Source organism: Fusarium musae, chromosome 5 (assembly GCF_019915245.1).
Source record: "Fusarium musae strain F31 chromosome 5, whole genome shotgun sequence".
Taxonomy (NCBI): Eukaryota; Fungi; Ascomycota; class Sordariomycetes; order Hypocreales; family Nectriaceae; genus Fusarium; species Fusarium musae.
Genome location: NC_058391.1, coordinates 2,656,503 through 2,673,482, shown reverse-complemented (window position 1 = coordinate 2,673,482; position 16,980 = coordinate 2,656,503). Strand labels below are relative to the sequence as shown.

Genomic DNA, 16,980 nt, shown 5'->3' with positions numbered 1-16,980 from the left:
GGGCACTTTCAGCTGCGAGCGTGCTATCAGCTTGCCCACTGCGCTGCGTGATTGGCATGTCGGCATTTCCACAGGCCACTCCGCATATGCAAGGGAGGGGGGAGTGTGCATTGCATTGGCTGGCAGCCAATTTGGGGATAATGAGCCTGTGCGAATGATAACGTCTACGCAGTTGCAAAAGCTTGTTCGTTTTTCCCTCCTCCATTGTTTGGAGGTCAATCAATTCTTTTCTTCCTCTTCTTCTGCTTGAGAAAACACCAGCAGGAATCATGACGATCAGGTTCCTCGTCAATTTCGGCCTTTTGGCCCTTCCTATCGCCATCACTCTGGGTGTGTTGATCGGTCTTAACAGTTCGCGTGAAGCATCGGGTGGACCGCCTTTGTTCAAGCCAGATCCGAAACCGACAGCGCCAAAGAAGAAGAATGGCATTACGACAGAACAGCATTGTCAAAAGTCTTATGGTATACATCCTGACACCAAGGGCCAAGAATACACACGTGAGTACAAGCCAGCTATCGAGTTGCAGTGTGTGACTCGGGATGGGATCGAGTCTTGTGTAACGATTGTACCTTTGCTAACTGTCGCGCAGTCAATCCTAATCAGTGGGGTTGGAACGAAGGCGATGACGGAGGTTTATGTTTATATGTAAGTCTATCATCTACTTGTCCATCATGATACCTCCTCATGATGCACATCATGCTATAGCATCATACGACACCAAGCTCTCCCACCCGATACTGACCATCACAGGTCGACATTAACAACAATGAAACGTACGCTACAAAGACAACCGCTCCTCGATGGTCTGTAGTATGGGAATACCCTCAAGGCCCCGAAACCGCTCCTGTCCACGCCTTCCCCAACATCAAAGTCGACGGCGACGTCTTCCCCGCCAAGCTCAACACCATTGATAAGATCGAGATCGACTTTGAATGGACATACGCTCTCGGCAACGGTTCCGCAAAGGGTGCTACGCAAGCTACAAAGACAGATCTCTCCGCGATGAAGAAGAACCTGCTCAACGCCAACGTCGCTATGGATATGTTCATGGACAGCGATCAGAAGAAGTCGCAGGACAGTGCTGATGCCTCGCACGAAATCATGGTGTGGTTTGCTGCCATCGGACCTGCGACACAACCCATCGGCTTCAACGTTAATGGAGCGAACCCCCTTGCGACAAAGACTCTCCATGGCACAGAATTGTAAGTCAAGCTTTCTTGCGCAGGCAATATGCATGCGATGCTAATTAATCGGATCAGCAAACTTTACTACGGTACCAATCAGGCCAAGCAAAAGGTTCTAACGTGGTATGTCGATGAGCCTACCGAAAAGTTTGATGGCGATCTCTATCCATTAGTCGAAGAGATTCTCTCCATGGATAACGCGAATTATCCCACGTCGTCCTACTACATCGGTTACATGTCCTGGGGAACAGAAGCATACTCGGTCAACACGACAGTAACATTCGACGTCCCCAGCTTGTCGATAAACGTGGAGAAGAAGGCTTAAACTGTCGGATGAAGCCAAAGCATTTTCGCATTTTGCATATAAACGAATAACCTATAGATTAATGAGTGGCGTTTGTGTTAATTGAAGATACATAAATTTTTTTGTTTATGGTCAGATACAATAACGCCTTGTTGTTTTGCGCGGGGTATGCATATCCCTTTGGAGGCATGGTAAATTGCAGAGAACGCCGTGGCTTGGTTTGTGATGGGGAGGGCTAGAGGGTGGTGTGGAAGCTATTGTATGCGCTATTTGGACAATGTTCGTATTTCTTTGCAGGTTGTCTTGCTTCTTTTTCTTTTTCTGGTGCTGTTGGCCATGATCTAGTCTGTAGACGGAACGCTTCCAGGGTGAGCGGGGCTGGCTAGGGTGTGAGTGTAGTGAGGATGTTGATCAGTGCATCTCAGTTTGGTGATGAACTCTGTTCTGTATTGTCGGGTGAACCGGGACGAGGGATGTCTGTATTGGGATATTCCCTCTCTTCAAGGTTTTGAGCATGGTCATCTTTGCTTCAACGAGAATTATCATCAGGTATTTGATCAATTGCTTGAGCAGATGATGACGGACTCGTATGGAAAGACGTCCACGGCCAACACGAGATAACAAACCAGGGTGCAGAGTTACAGGACAGACGACCCGTGCACTGCCGGCCCAGGTCCAGGGCCAGCATCAGTGAGTGAGTGACATGGAAACCAAGAGGGGCTGGTTCCCAGAAATACACCCTTGCAATTGGATTGGTGCTCGCTCTGCCCTGCAAACCCTGCTGTCGTCAGCTGGCGTGGGATGAACCAGAAGAAACCGCATCATTCTTTGGATGCCTCAGCATGCAATAGCAGAACCACGTTATAGATCAGGAGCTTTTAAAAGCAAAAGGGGGAATTCAATTCAACATCGAACTGAGCTTTAGGATTAATGATTAGCTTGCATTAAAAATTGCCCATCAAAGTGCTTGCCCCCCTCACCATCACCGCACTAATAGGCGCCACTCGGTGACATTGGATGTTCAGGTTGCAGCGCGTGAGGTGTTGCACGCAGGACGGCAGGTCACTGAAGCAACAGTACAGATACAGAGAGGCCAACATGATCCATATGTACATACGGGCACACGTATGTATGTGAAAACTCAAATGGAAGCTGTTATCCCTTTCTAGCGTTTTTGCTTTGCCGATCGGATCAGTAAGCGGAGTGAGTGGCTAGAGTGGTCTGATGGGAAAACACGAAGTTGAGCGGAGAGACCGTTGTCTGAAAGCTCGGGCGTAGGGCCAAACTCATGATGGACCTGTCGAGAATAAAAAATTCAACCTTCTACCGACCTGTCCAAAAGATGTGGCATCTTTTTCGAGATCCACTCCACTATCAAGAGCCACTCCCGCGGGCTTCTCAACATTCTTCCAACGACTTTCTTCTTCTCGAGAGTCTACTCGAGTCTATTTCCACTTCCTCCAGCTTCTGCCACGTGAAGATATGTGCCATGACACGTGAAGTAATGCCCAATTGGCCGGTGATAAGGAGACAACAGCCATCCATGCCGTTCCAGAAGAGAACAAGCTGAGGAGGCAATCGTTGCAACTGTAGCAGGCCGATGAGATATTTTTAACCCAATCGTCGATCTGGCAAGGCAAGGTTTTTCCATTTCTCCTGATTGAAAAATCGCTCTTTAGTGGCTGCACTAGTTCATCTCAACCTAACTGTCGTCATTCACATCCTTATCATTCGGCCTTGGCCCCGAAATTAAGCAATTGCCCAGCTGTCTTGTGTTTGCCAAGGGCGTGTGCCTCCTATAATCCCTGCATTTCTCATGCTCGCCGCTCGGTACCTGCGTCGGGAAGTTTTTCCCGTGGCGAAGAAATTTGCGTGTCTCTAGACGGTGAAAATTTTGATGGGAAAAGGAGATTGGATTGAGATTGACATCTCAATCGTTAACTTAGGGCTAGATCTTGGGAAGAGCTTATCACTGTGAGAGATGAGGCCGATAGAGAGGTTGCAGCCTCTGGTGATTGAGGCCAGGATGTGCGTGATAAGAGAGGTCAGGGTTAATGTTAGACGAACGAGGGGTTCGTTCTTATCATGGCGCACTTTTGTCAACGGTCAATCCATCAACTCAATCCTCAGTCAATTGGTGCGCATTTGCCGATGATGATCACATCGACAAACTCTTGCTTCCACATTCTCCATGTGAATTGCGTTGAGTAACCACTTCATTCTGAACTCAATCTCACAACTTAAAGACATCCAATCCAAATGTATTCGCATCTCACCCGACGTCGGCGGACACGATCCGCAGCGGTACGTTACACTCTGACCATCTGTCAGCACTTAAGATCTCTTACCCACCATTGCAAGCGATATGAACATAAAGCTTGGCAAACAGTCAAATCTCGAGCCCATATTTATCAAGTTTGATGTTGTTGTAGGGTAAGAACTGTGTTTGTTGCAGCCTCAGAATATGCATGATTCATTTCCATTCTTCTCCGAGACCTCGAGTTTCATGCATCGCCGTGACCCACTGTAGGCATCTCCGATGAAGTCTTGCGAAGGATCGTTACCCTGTATCGCCGCAAAGTTTCTTTTCGTACATTTGTTTGCGGTTCATGCAAGCCTTTAAGCTTAATTAATTATCGAGAAATAATCCGTAATTGAGTTGGTGTATTCTGGAGTAAGCTCATGTGCTACTTGTGTCTGTTAGAGCTGGTATTGCACGGATTCTCGAGTATCAGAGGTAACGTCACTCAAGACATAGAGCACCACATCGAGAGACATCGGGAGCCCGAAAATAGCTTTTCTGGGTTCATCATTTCTTACCATGATATTTACACCAATCATAGCGAGTACAGTGAGTTCGTTTACCAGATCTTTTAGTCATTATGATCCCAACAAGCTGTGATGAAACATTACTGGAATGTGAAGGGAATTATCACCTGGAACCCGCTACAGATGCTCCAGTAAATGTCTTATTTGAGCCTCCCTTGATCGCGCAAGTCTCCAAACCATTCTAGAGAAGATGCTAGCGGATCGGAGAGGCCCCTTAAGCCCCGTTGTGCGGGCTGTGTCATCCCTCGCGGCCCGTCGTTGACATTCCTGCAATGCGGGTATAAGATCGGACGATGAGGTGAACGGGGAACATGGAATGAAGAGAAAGGTTGGTGGTACGCGATTGACATTTTATGTGAAACATTGGAGTTTGCGTTGGTTTGATCGCACGATGCAACATGTTGTGGTTCTGATATCGACGATCGTGGTTGATCATGTTCGCGTATCTATATGATCGACTGAAGGCCGAGTTGATCAGCATGCTGGGCGACCACGGAAGGTGTCGGTTGACCATATCGGATGCAGAATTACAATCCATAAAAACTCGGGTTTGGCGATGATGCCGATGCTGTGTGATGGCAATATATCTGCAGAGGTTGGCTGGGGGCGGCTTCGTGATGGTTGCTCAAAACTCCATGATATCCAGCGAGTTGAAGGTTTCGAGAGCTTGCGGTAGACGGCGCGGGATGTAAAAGCATTAGTCTATTCAGTAGAAACCTTTGGAGCATCGGGCCCCGTTCACAAGCCTGCCTCCTGGCCTCGGTCGGAGGGCCTCTGTCGGAGGGCCTCTGTCGTAATTAAGCCCACCATCCACATCAAGGTTACTCAACATTGGAATACTCAGCCAACTAAACAAAGGAGGAGAGAGAAGGCGCCCAGAGACGTGGATAGATGTCGCAAGGTATTTCGGAGAATTGCAAGTTATACCGGGTATTGTGCTTCGTAGAGTTGCTGCTTGTGCGTGATTCTCTGTTGCGTCTGCTGTCGCTGAACATCATGCTTAGCACTATGTCAAACGGTCGATTTCACAACTTTCTTGATACAATGCACAGTCTTGCTCACAAATTGCTGAAGCATTCGTATCCAGGGATCGCATTTGAAGGGGTCGTCATCCATAGTGGCACTCGCAGATGATATGCAGAAGGCCAAAGCTCACAATATCGACGGTCGCATTTGTCCAGGTACAACACAAAACACTGGCGAAGACACGAAGAACAGTCCGTATTTGTTTGAGATGCAATTTCGGGAGATCTCGCTGTAATTATAGCATTTGGGTAGTTATACGAGTAATGGCTCATGGCCGTCGGCATTTGGCTATGTTGCATTGTTCATCTCGGCACAGCACTCGATGCATAAAGATGAACAACACTTCCAAACTGTAAATCATCGAGCGCGCTGAGGATAAGGGCGGCTGGGTCGCGAGATACCAAGGTGACAGACGGCCTATGCACTGAATGGCCATAAACTATGTATACTGCGGTGTCACTGTACCATGGAACGTGAAGCTTGACGAGCGGGAGTGGCAGCCAGTGAGAGAGAACCTTGGTTCCATTACTGCTGTAATCTCAGCTTTTGCTAATTCGAGGCGCCGGTACGGAAAGAAGGGACTGGGTGCGCGCACTCTGAGCGAATAGTCACAAACGTGGCACAGGTGGCTGTAGCTGGCCGAACTTCAGTCAAGCAGATGGGATCGCATCGCGCATCATCGCATGCGGTATTAAGAATATCTGCTTCATGTTAGCGACCAGTGATCTAAGGCGGGCGGGTGAGTGAACCTACATTACTTTTGAACATAGGCGCTCAACCTTTGTCGCTATTGAGGTCCCTCTTTGCCCTCCTCCCAGTCCTTCAGTGCTGCACTGAGCGCCTTCTTCGCTTTCATTTGTCGCGCAAGGAACGGAGCATTGAAAAGCTCATGGAGAGGCAGCTCGCTGTTTGCGTGGTCTTGCGAAAACTCAACGGTACAGCCTTTGCCCAACTTCTGCTTCGCAATCTTGACACTCTCGCGTAGCATATCCCCACCAAGTCCTCGACGTCTGTACCGCGCTCTCGTTGTCCATGCACGAATGAAGGCAGTCTTGTTGTTCTTCTCTAGACGAAGGACCACTGCAGCGATGATGTCCTTGCCAAACCGCGCCCCGATGATGGTGTCCTCGGCACCGTCCTTCTTCATCCAGTCAAGCCAATTCGTCTCCTCAGCGATGCGAATGTACGCACTGGTGAAATATCGAATTGCGACGAGATACGTGAGTATGATACCGGGATAGATGATTAGCATAGTGCTGATGTCTTTGCCAATGCCCGCGCCATAGTGTGCGATTGCGAGAATGGCTATAAAGACAGAGAGGGGAATTGGGTGGAAGATCATGGCGCGTGATGCTGTTTGACGCTGCTGCGCGACGCTATCGGCGATGAGTTTGAGAGCATCTTTCTTTTCTTTTGGATCGGTCAGGATCTCGATTGATAGAGGTGGTGGTTCTGTTGGTTCGGACATGGTGATGCTGGGGGAGTGAGATGACAAGTTGATGTATGATGCGCGCGCAAAGGATGCGACAACCTTGTGTATGGTATAAGCGAATGCAACGACACCCTCAACAGCGACGGCCCGAAAAGAAGAGATAAGTCACAAGAGAAAAGAAAGACACAGAATTCGATGACCCAGACTTAGAAGAGTCGTTGAAAGACACGTGCTCTCCAAGGCGCAAAAGTCTTGGCCCGCGGGATTAAAGCGGCAACACAATCGACGCTTCTCATCAGCTGAAGCCGTGATACCCGAAATATTGACGACTCCAAACGCCCTCGGTGACCCAATGCAGCAGAACTTTACCACCAACAAGCTTAGTCCTTAATGACAAGCTTACTCTCTCGGTGACTCCATTCAAGTCCAGATGCACCTCAATCTGCCACTTTTGATGCCAAGGCGGGTCGGAGCCACGCTAATTCCGTGCCGTGTCCCGAGACCCTGGAACACTCTTAGCCAAGCAATCTCAACGCCTGAATGCACGTGGGAACCGAGCTCGACGTCTATTCGTCCTCACTTACAACTGTCGTGTGCTTCATCCTATACCGAGCATGGAGACTCAGGAGATAGCATGTCGAGTTCTAGAAGAGCATGTCCTCGAGAAACAAAATTTGACTGGTGCGTCTCGGTTCGGACGGCTCTTGATGGGATTCTCGTAGGAGAGAAGTATGGGGGATTAATATCGAGGTCAATTTATATATATCAGATCGTTTGGTTCCTCTCTAGATCTCTTGGCTTGTTCTTGGCTGCAAGGATAATTTCACTTGTGAACGTGCCGCTGGGTACCCTTTCCAAGTACACGTACGTACCGTACACGAAAATCAAGACCAGTTTCTATTCTTCATATCGTTCTTTATTAAAATAATTCTTCCTAAAATGGCTGCCACTCCTGGTCCCGTCGCAAAGACAAGTGGCGGCAACAATGCCTTCCACAACTTTCACAACGACTTTGCTCACATCGCTGACCCCAATGAGCGTCGTCGTCTTGCCCTCGCCGAGATCGACAAGGCTCCCTTCGGCTGGTACCATGTCCGCGCTTGTATCGTCGCCGGTGTTGGTTTCTTTACTGACTCCTACGATATCTTCTGCGTTTCCATGTTGACCATCATGTTGGGTATTGTGTACTATCCTGGCAAGGGAAAACTTGCTACCAGCTCTGATAATGCTATCAAGCTCTCGACTTCTGCTGGTACTGTTATTGGACAGCTTGGATTTGGTATGCTGGCCGATATTGTCGGTCGTAAGAGGATGTATGGTCTGGAGCTTATTGTCATCATCTTTGCGACTCTTGCTCAGGCCCTGACTGCTGGTTCCCCTTCTACCTCGCTTGTTGGTCTTATCATCTTCTGGCGTGTAGTCATGGGCGTGGGTATTGGTGGTGACTATCCCCTTTCTTCCATTATTACCTCCGAGTAAGTTCATCCTTGTTCACAGCTATGGTGCCCAGGTTGACTAACATCACAGGTTTGCTACCACCAAGTGGCGTGGTGCCATGATGGCTGCCGTCTTTGCTATGCAGGGTATCGGCCAGCTCGTTGCCGCTCTCGTCATGATGTTCCTCACCCTCGGCTTCAAGTCTTCTCTCGAGGGTGCCCCTGATACCAAGCACTGCACTGGAGACTGCCAGGTTGCCGTCGACAAGATGTGGCGTACCCTCGTCGGTTTCGGTGCCGTCCCTGCTTGTGTTGCCCTCTACTGTAAGTCACTTACACCTCTACCTCTCAGCACATACTGACACTTGTATAGACCGTCTCACCATTCCCGAGACTCCCCGTTACACCTTCGACGTTGCCCGCGACGTTGAGCAAGCCGACGAGGACGTCAAGGCCTACATGACTGGCAAGCGTGAGGGTGATACTGATGAGATCGCCCGCGCTCAGGTCCATGCCAGCGCCAAGTCCAACCTCCAGGTCCCCAAGGCCAGCTGGAGCGACTTCTGCCAGCACTACAGCAAGTGGAAGAACCTGTCCATCCTCATCGGTACCGCTGGTTCATGGTTCTGTCTTGATGTTGCCTTTTATGGTCTCAGCTTGAACAACGGTACTATCCTTAAGGTTATTGGGTACTCTTCTAAGGACGCCAACAACATGTACGAGTTCTTGTACAACACTGCTGTTGGTAACATTATTATTGTCTTGGCTGGTGCTGTCCCTGGCTACTGGGTCTCGGTTGCTACTATTGATACCCTTGGACGAAAGACTATTCAGCTTGGTGGTTTCATCATTCTGACTATTCTCTTCATTGTAAGTTGTTGTCCTCGCTGGGAGTTTGCAACACTAACATGCCTAGGTCATGGGTTTCGCTTACAACCATATCTCCTCCAACGGTCTCCTCGCCATCTACGTCCTTGCCCAGTTCTTCTTCAACTTCGGTATGTCTTTATTCTACTGCCAAAATACGCAAACTAACAACCTCAGGCCCCAACACCACCACCTTCATCGTCCCTGGTGAGGTCTTCCCAACCCGCTACCGATCTACTTCCCACGGTATCTCTGCTGCCTCAGGAAAGATCGGTTCCATCATTGGTCAGGGTGCTATCTCCATCCTCCGCACCCATGGTGCCACCGAAAAGAACGAGGCCCCCTGGATGGACCACGTCCTTGAGATCTACGCTCTTTTCATGCTTCTCGGTATCTTCACCACTCTCCTCATTCCTGAGACTGCCCGTAAGACTCTCGAGGAGCTCAGTGGTGAGGATGATTACGCCAACAACCCTGAGACTACCATTGATACTGAGGCTCACGCCGGTAAGAATGAGCGAACCAGCGGTTAAGAGTGTGTCACTCCTTTATGTTGGTGCTGCTGATTGGTTGTGTTGGAATCACATGAAACTTGGCAGTGATCTACGGACCCTGCTGGGCTGATGGGACAGAACCTGATTTACTAAAACATTCCTTGATTTGGTTGAGATGCTTGGAATATCAACAGGTACATTACAAGCTTATAGCAAAATTAATAATCATTAAATAAATACCAAATTACTGGACAACTTTCCCTTGCCAGCTCGATTTGGCCCTGCTCATGCATAACTTGTCAGAGAAGCAGAAATGCTGAGGGAGATCAATCTGTATTGAAGCATAGAGTATACTTCGTGGTATACACCAATAATAATTAAGCATTCACATAATAGTATCGCTTGTCCGTATCCTGTATCGTTCCTTAACCGAGACCATCAAGCCGAAGGTATACCCAATCCTTTATCCAGCCCATTACCAAAACACCAAAAGGAATCATCAACAGTATTTACTCCTTCTTTCCACCCAAGAGTCCGCCAACGGTGTTACCAACACCCTTTCCAACATCTTGCAGTCCTTGAGCAGCACCCTGTCCACCACCGACAACAGCATTCGCTGTGCTGTTCATAGCTCCAGAGCCTGGAACATCCTTGTTGACGTATCCGCCGTTCTCATCACGGCCTTGTCGCTCAGCTCGGTTCACGCCCTCCTTGGATGCGAGGTCGCCGACGGGTTGGAGAAGTCCTCCTTGGCCAACTTGACCGGCAGCGAGGTTATGGACGCCGTCTTGGAGAGTGTCGACCTGTTCGACGCCTGTGACTTTGGTCTTGTCGAGGTTTTCTAGCATGCTATTAGAAGAGAGGGGCTGTGATGGGGAGATGTGAACTCACGCTTGGCCGCATAGCTTGTCTTGTTATCCTTGGTGAACCAACGAAGATAAATGTCCTCCATCCAAGGAACCCACTTCTCGTACTGCTCGTTATAGGTAGCCTTTGTCCACTCCATTGTGAAGAATATCAAACAAAATTATGTGGAATCTGCTGTATCGTTTATCGACTTGTTTATCTTGTAATCTAGATATCTACCAGACTCAAAGACCGTGCTGAAGACATCACTTTATACACATTGCGCGTCTTGCTACGTCATCCACTTTGCAAGGATCTGAAACGACGTAAGGTAAATCTCATAGGCTGTTTCATTTCTTGGTGGTGGTTGACCAAGACGCATTGTGATGCCATGCTGTGTCTTTTGGGTGTGGCGCGTGTCGCTCTAAAAACCGGTTCTCGTGGCGCCTCGACGTCATTTGATGGGAGACGACAGGGATGAGCCACGATGGTGTTTATTCTACGGTCCACCAATCAAAGACGAAGAAGCAAGATATGTACTTCTTTTTGGGTGAGAGTTACTGAAATTCAAGTTGATTATGATGAATGTGTCTGATAAATAAGGTTGCTGTGCCTCTTTCCGACATTGATTCATCCTTGTGAGGGAAATCAAGAAGCAGTTCGTGATGGTAGGTCTGTCGGAGCCTGAAGCTGATTAATTTCTACTCAAGTCCCGAATCTATTGCATCTGAACCCCTGGCTTCTCACACTTGATTGACTATATATGGGTGTATACTGCGGTCAATGATCGTAGCCGTATGAGGAGGTATTTCGAATGTTCTCGACTTGAAAGCGAGGCATCACTTGAAAAGAGATGATCTTGTATTTATCGGCTCCCTGATCGGTGTGTCCGTGTTTGATATGGCCGGTAATCCAGGAAAAATCTTTCGAAAGGCGTACCAGGCCCTAGTGTATACGGGAAATAAACTCGGCATGTGAATAAAAGGGTTTGGCGTGAAAATCAAAGCAGAGGTTGTAATACTCTCCGAGATAGACTCTTTTGGTAGAGGGGTCGATTTCGAATTTTCTGTCCAGATCAAACATTTTGGACTGTAGCTTTTGCTGATATCTGTGATGTGATGTGCTATGTTGATGCTGAGTTTCTAACTGTGAGAGGAATCCTGACCTCATGGTATCGGCGAAGGTGAGAGAAAGAAAGGGAAGCAACACATTACATCCCAAGCAACTCCTTCATCCTTTCGCCCATGACTCCAGGGTGCGGCGCGATGAAAGCTCCTGCATCTTCTAGAGCTTTAGTCTTAGCCTCTGCAGTTACATCTCCATCTCTCCAGATCGCACCAGCATGTCCCATGGCCTTTCCTTCAGGCGCCGTGCGCCCTGCTACCATCGCTATGACAGGCTTGGGTCTTGGGGACGTGCGGCGATGTTCTCTAATGAGCTCCGCGGCTTCGAGCTCCGCCTCGCCCCCAATTTCTCCAATGACGACGATTCCCTTGGTTTCATCATGGTTGAAGAAGAGCTTCAGTCCATCTGCCAGGGTCGTGCCTGTCCCGTGTTAATGTAAGTCAGCTTGTGCGATGAAAACTTACCTGGTAGCATATCGCCTCCCATTCCCACAACAAGACTCTGTCCCAAGCCAACTCGCGAAGTAGACCCAACAGCTTCGTAGCTCAATGTACCTGATTTGGACACTATACCGACACAGCCGCGAGTATACTGCTTGTAGGGCATTATGCCTACACGACACTGGTTCGGGGAGATTATGCCAGGACAATTGGGACCTACCAGTCGGGTCTTGGACTGTGTTCTTAGGACCTCATGAACCCGAAGCATATCGTGAACAGGTACATGTTCTGCTACAGAGACAACGAGGGGAACCTCTGCTTCAATCGCCTCGAGAATTGCTGTGGCTGCGAATTTTGCTGGGACAAAGACGGCGCTGACGTCTGGTCTGACCTCCTTCATCGCCTGGGATAGCTATTAGATTGGGCAATTGAATGAGCTAGTGACTTACCTCTTTGACGGTGCTGAAGACTGGTAGGCCAAGGTGTGTCTGGCCACCTTTGTCTGGAGAGACTCCCCCGACAACTTTTGTTCCATAATTTATCGTGTCTTTTGCATTTATGGTTGCCTAGATCGTGGGCAGTCAGTGACTGGCTTCGTGACGCGTGGGATTGAGTCGCGTGCGCACCACTGGGCCTGTGAAGCCTACTCGATTGATGTTCCGTAATTAGTCAGTCTCTTCTAAATGCGCAGAAAATATGAGACATGCCATACCTTGGTATATAACTCGAGTCTGGTCTGTTATTTTGAGGTTCCGTATTGTTCTATCGTATGGACTTGTATGAGTTGAGGACGTAGAGAAGCATTTCGCTGTCCTGAGAATGTTTGTCGTAGAACGAAGATGATGGGAAACCCGTGATGATATCATCCTAAGTGTGTTACCTCCAACTGAGCACGCAGAGAAAAATTACATGGAAAGATGATACCTTATGCGAGGTGCCGCTGAACAACGCAATTGTACGTTGCTTCCGAGGTCAATTGGTGATGGGTCGCGAAACTACCCCGCCATTGGCGATCCTCAAGATCACCATTGCAAGCTAACCTGTAGCAAGAGATGCAACTAGCAATTGGCCTTGATAAAGAGCTTTCTAATCGTATTCTAGTTGATACCAGTAAGCCTACCATCTGGCAAAATTAAACTAATATCGTTTCATTCTTTTAAAAGTCAATTCGAGCTTGTTGCACAACATAATATTTCCATCGTGGAAAACTAACCGGCGTTTTTAGGGATACCATTTACACAAAGTACCCCAGGGACCAGTCCGAGCCTGAACCACCATTTCTTATCCAATGCATGCTCTGAGGGTTTTCGCTCTGGCATGCGATATTTCCTATCCCCCATGACTCTTCTGAAAGCCTTCTACGTAGCTGAGTGCTGGCTATAAGGCTAATCTTTAGGCTCCTAACACAGAGGTATCTGAATGGCTTCAGTTGAACCAATTCACTGGCTGCCAGGTGGGGCTCAACCAGGATGAATCCGCGGCGTGACGCACGCAGTCATCTCTTAGCCGCATTCGGAAGGCGGTCAGCGTTCTGAGCTTCACAGGGCGTGGCAGAAATCGTACCCCACCGCCGAATCTTTCTTTTCGTTGATTGAAGTTTTTGCGAACGCGCCGTACAAAACTCCCAGCAACTCCGCCCTGCCATATTAGCAGTTTCTATTATTTATATAAACGAACAATTGAAAGAACAAAAGACATCATGAAGGTTGTTCTTGTGAGCGGCGGAGTTATCTCTGGTGTAGGCAAAGGTATGCTTATCGTCGTCGCATTCTTGTTATGAAGGGCGTACTAATTCGTGAATCACAGGCATTATCGGTATGGCAATTGATGAGCTGTGCTGATATTCTCAACGACTGACGCCAATGTTAGCCAGTAGTGCTGGTCTTCTTCTCAAGACTCTCGGTCTTCGAGTCACGGTACGATACGATAACCACGGTCACCGAGCGAGCTTTGACTAACGTTACCAGGCGATCAAAGTAAACCCCACCGACGAAACCCTCCCTCACCGACGATTCTAACCCTCGACTAGACCGATCCTTATATCAACACCGACGCTGGTCTTCTTAACCCTCTCGAGTATGTTGCGACTCAATCCCATGGTTGTGTGTTCCGCTAACACATCCCAGGCACGGCGAGTGCTTCGTTCTCGACGATGGCGGCGAGGTACGCTCAATATTCACCGACGAAAAACTTTGCGCTGACCCCTCAGACCGATCTCGATCTTGGAAACTACGAGCGGTATGTTCTCCGACAACAAGACTTGACCGAAGCTCGACCAGGGACTTATAGTACTCCAGATACCTTGGCATCCAATTGAGCCGTGACAGCAACATCACTACCGGCAAGATCTACCAGCAGGTCATTGTACGAATCCTCAGGAATCTTCGCTACGCGATCCACGACCACTAATACAATTGATGTAGGAGAAGGAGCGACGCGGAGACTACTTGGGAAAGAGTATGTGTTACATCTGAGATTGTTATTTTATGCGGATGCTAACGATTTCGTAGCTGTTCAGGTACATTGCGCAACTTTACGATCTTGAAGGTCCGACTAACAGCATTTGAGGTCGTTCCCCACATCACAGATGCCATTCAGAACTGGATTGAGCGCGTTGCCAAGATTCCAGTTGACGCTTCTGGTGAATCGCCAGATGTCTGCATCAGTACGTCTTCCATAAGCTAGATCTCACGCGACATTCGCTAACCCACCATAGTCGAACTTGTACGATCTCCTACCGATTACCGATGGCTTGGCATAGCGACTGACTTGGCGGCAGGGCGGAACAATTGGCGATCTCGAATCCGGTCCTTTCGTTGAGGCCCTTTCAGTATGAACCCCAGACCGATCTCGAAACTCAATACTAACAGCCATTAAGCAACTGCGACACAGACTCGGCCGCGACAACTTCCTCAGCATCAGCGTTTCCTACGTCCCTATCATCAATGGAGAGGAGAAGACAAAGCCCACTCAGCATGCCATCCGACAAGTTCGAAGCGCCGGTTTGATCCCCGATGTGGTATGTTCCTCGCGATCCATAACAGTCCGCGCCTAACGTCTCCAGATTGCCTGCCGCTGCGAACGAGAACTCGACGTCGCTACCATCACAAAGATCGCCCGAAGCTGCCAAGTCGAAGATGAGCAGGTCATTGGCGTCCGCAACATGGACACCATCTACCAGGTCCCTCTCCTCCTCGAGCAGGAGGGTCTTCTTAAGCTTCTGCGCAAGGGTCTCGCCCTTGAGAAGCTTGAGGTTGCTCCTCCCATGGCTCAAAAGGGCCAAGCTCTTTGGGACCTCTGGAAGAAGACCGTTGTCCCCGATCGACACCTCGAACCCGTCAACATTGTGTTGGTTGGCAAGTACGTCAGTCTTGACGACTCGTACCTCAGTGTTCACAAGGCACTCGAGCACTCTGCTATGCGATGCAAGCGCAAGCTGAACCTCATCTCCGTCGATTCCGAGCACCTCGAACCCGATATGCAGCAGAAGGACCCCCGAAAGTTCCACGAGGCCTGGGCTCATGTTGTTCGAGCTCAGGGTATCATCGTTCCTGGTGGTTTCGGTACTCGAGGTATCCGTGGTATGGTTGATGTCGCCAAATGGGCTCGTGAGCGAAAGCTCCCCTACCTCGGCATCTGCTTGGGTATGCAGACTGCAGTCATTGAGTACGCTCGCAACGTGATGGGTCTCAAGGATGCCACATCCGAGGAGTTCTCCGCCACCGCTGAGCACAAGGTTGTCATCTTCATGCCCGAGGGCTCCAAGGAGTAAGTCAACGTCTGGTGTATCAAGGAAGGGATGCTAATAAATGACAGGAAAATGGGTGGTACCATGCGACTTGGTAGCCGAACATCCCACTTCAAGCCCGGCACCGAATGGAGCAAGCTCCGAGGTCTGTACGGAGGAGTCGATGTCGTAGAGGAGCGTCACCGACATCGCTATGAGGTGAACCCCGACTACATTGAGGATCTCGAGAAGGCTGGTCTTTCCTTGACCTCAATGGATGACCTCGGTGTCCGCGTTGAGACCATTGAGTTGAAGGACCATCCCTTCTTTGTTGGGTGAGTATTTTCTATCGCTCATATCGACTATTGCTGACCGTCAACAGTCTCCAGGCTCACCCTGAGTACAAGTCCAAGACCTTGGCCCCCGCGCCTTCGCGTGAGTATCCCCATGTGCTGATCACCGCCCACCATGACTGACTGTATTAGTGCTCGGACTTGTCGCCGCCAGCTCTGGATGCCTCGACGAGATCATCGAGGCCGCTCGCGTGAAGAAGGAGGCCACCAACGGAGTCAGCGATGTGACCAACTTTTAGATGGCGCAGTTCAATGTCAGGCTTAGACTGGGAGACGGTCCCACGGATTGGGGGTTCTGGGCTTAGATCTACGTAGGACGTGAGATAATGAGGTTTTTTAGACTGCATGGTTGGCGTTGGGTGCTTAAAAATGAACTATACCTTGGCGAAAATGATAGACATGAATTTATAGATGCATTGTATACTGAAGTGCTCTCAGTTTGAAGTTCTCAATCTCGATGACTATGATCAATTGCCCGTCCAACACAACGTTTTTCTGCTCGCGCAAAGCTGTCACTGTCTTATAAATCGACACCGACGCCTGTGATTGCATGTTCGCAGTGTGTTGCTAGTGATGCATTGTCAATTGAACTTGGCGACGGCAGGATTGGGATGGTTTGCTGGTGACACGTGACTCAAAAGCATCCCAGTACCCCTCGTCGATCGCCTCGGCAACGTTCTTCAAGATCATCAAATTGTGAAATTGTGGTGTTTGTTAATTTTTATAGAAGCCTCTCTTATTGTGGCGCCATGGCTCACAGATTTAGATCCGAAGTGCGAAACATTCCTTTATTCTCGAACACGCTCAATGTACTGCTCGTCTCCCAACTTTTATGCTCACTTGCTAAGGGAATGCCAGACTCAGATAAGATGTCTACATATACACGAATATCAGTCACAGAAGCTCATGAGAAAAG

The 16,980-nt window shown here is 49.0% G+C and overlaps 6 protein-coding genes across 6 annotated transcripts; 3 read left to right on the top strand and 3 right to left on the bottom strand.

Annotated features, from left to right (window-relative positions):
• Nucleotides 1–269: 269 nt before the first annotated feature.
• J7337_007237 (uncharacterized protein) lies at nt 270–1,510 on the top strand (the record flags this gene model as incomplete). The annotated part of the gene is made up of 4 exons (XM_044824889.1): nt 270–498; nt 591–646; nt 752–1,203; nt 1,261–1,510. The coding sequence occupies 4 exons, from the start codon at nt 270–272 to the stop codon at nt 1,508–1,510; spliced, it is 987 nt and encodes a 328-aa protein (XP_044680546.1).
• Nucleotides 1,511–6,131: 4,621 nt separating this feature from the next.
• On the bottom strand, nt 6,132–6,812 carry J7337_007236 (uncharacterized protein; the record flags this gene model as incomplete). Its single annotated transcript, XM_044824888.1, has 1 exon — nt 6,132–6,812. The coding sequence occupies one exon, from the start codon at nt 6,810–6,812 to the stop codon at nt 6,132–6,134; it is 681 nt and encodes a 226-aa protein (XP_044680545.1).
• Nucleotides 6,813–7,715: 903 nt separating this feature from the next.
• PHO5 (acid phosphatase pho5) lies at nt 7,716–9,612 on the top strand (the record flags this gene model as incomplete). The annotated part of the gene is made up of 5 exons (XM_044824887.1): nt 7,716–8,251; nt 8,304–8,536; nt 8,586–9,082; nt 9,129–9,210; nt 9,257–9,612. The coding sequence occupies 5 exons, from the start codon at nt 7,716–7,718 to the stop codon at nt 9,610–9,612; spliced, it is 1,704 nt and encodes a 567-aa protein (XP_044680544.1).
• Nucleotides 9,613–10,082: 470 nt separating this feature from the next.
• Nucleotides 10,083–10,579, bottom strand: J7337_007234 (uncharacterized protein; the record flags this gene model as incomplete). The annotated part of the gene is made up of 2 exons (XM_044824886.1): nt 10,083–10,414; nt 10,465–10,579. The coding sequence occupies 2 exons, from the start codon at nt 10,577–10,579 to the stop codon at nt 10,083–10,085; spliced, it is 447 nt and encodes a 148-aa protein (XP_044680543.1).
• Nucleotides 10,580–11,629: 1,050 nt separating this feature from the next.
• J7337_007233 (uncharacterized protein) lies at nt 11,630–12,384 on the bottom strand (the record flags this gene model as incomplete). Its single annotated transcript, XM_044824885.1, has 2 exons — nt 11,630–11,964; nt 12,009–12,384. 2 exons carry the CDS (start codon nt 12,382–12,384, stop codon nt 11,630–11,632), a joined length of 711 nt encoding a protein of 236 aa, XP_044680542.1.
• Nucleotides 12,385–13,683: 1,299 nt separating this feature from the next.
• Nucleotides 13,684–16,303, top strand: URA7 (CTP synthase ura7; the record flags this gene model as incomplete). Its single annotated transcript, XM_044824884.1, has 13 exons — nt 13,684–13,732; nt 13,854–13,900; nt 14,014–14,060; nt 14,111–14,147; nt 14,194–14,222; nt 14,282–14,348; nt 14,408–14,441; nt 14,545–14,649; nt 14,855–15,003; nt 15,049–15,752; nt 15,801–16,046; nt 16,094–16,146; nt 16,197–16,303. 13 exons carry the CDS (start codon nt 13,684–13,686, stop codon nt 16,301–16,303), a joined length of 1,674 nt encoding a protein of 557 aa, XP_044680541.1.
• Between the last annotated feature and the right edge of the window lie 677 nt (nt 16,304–16,980).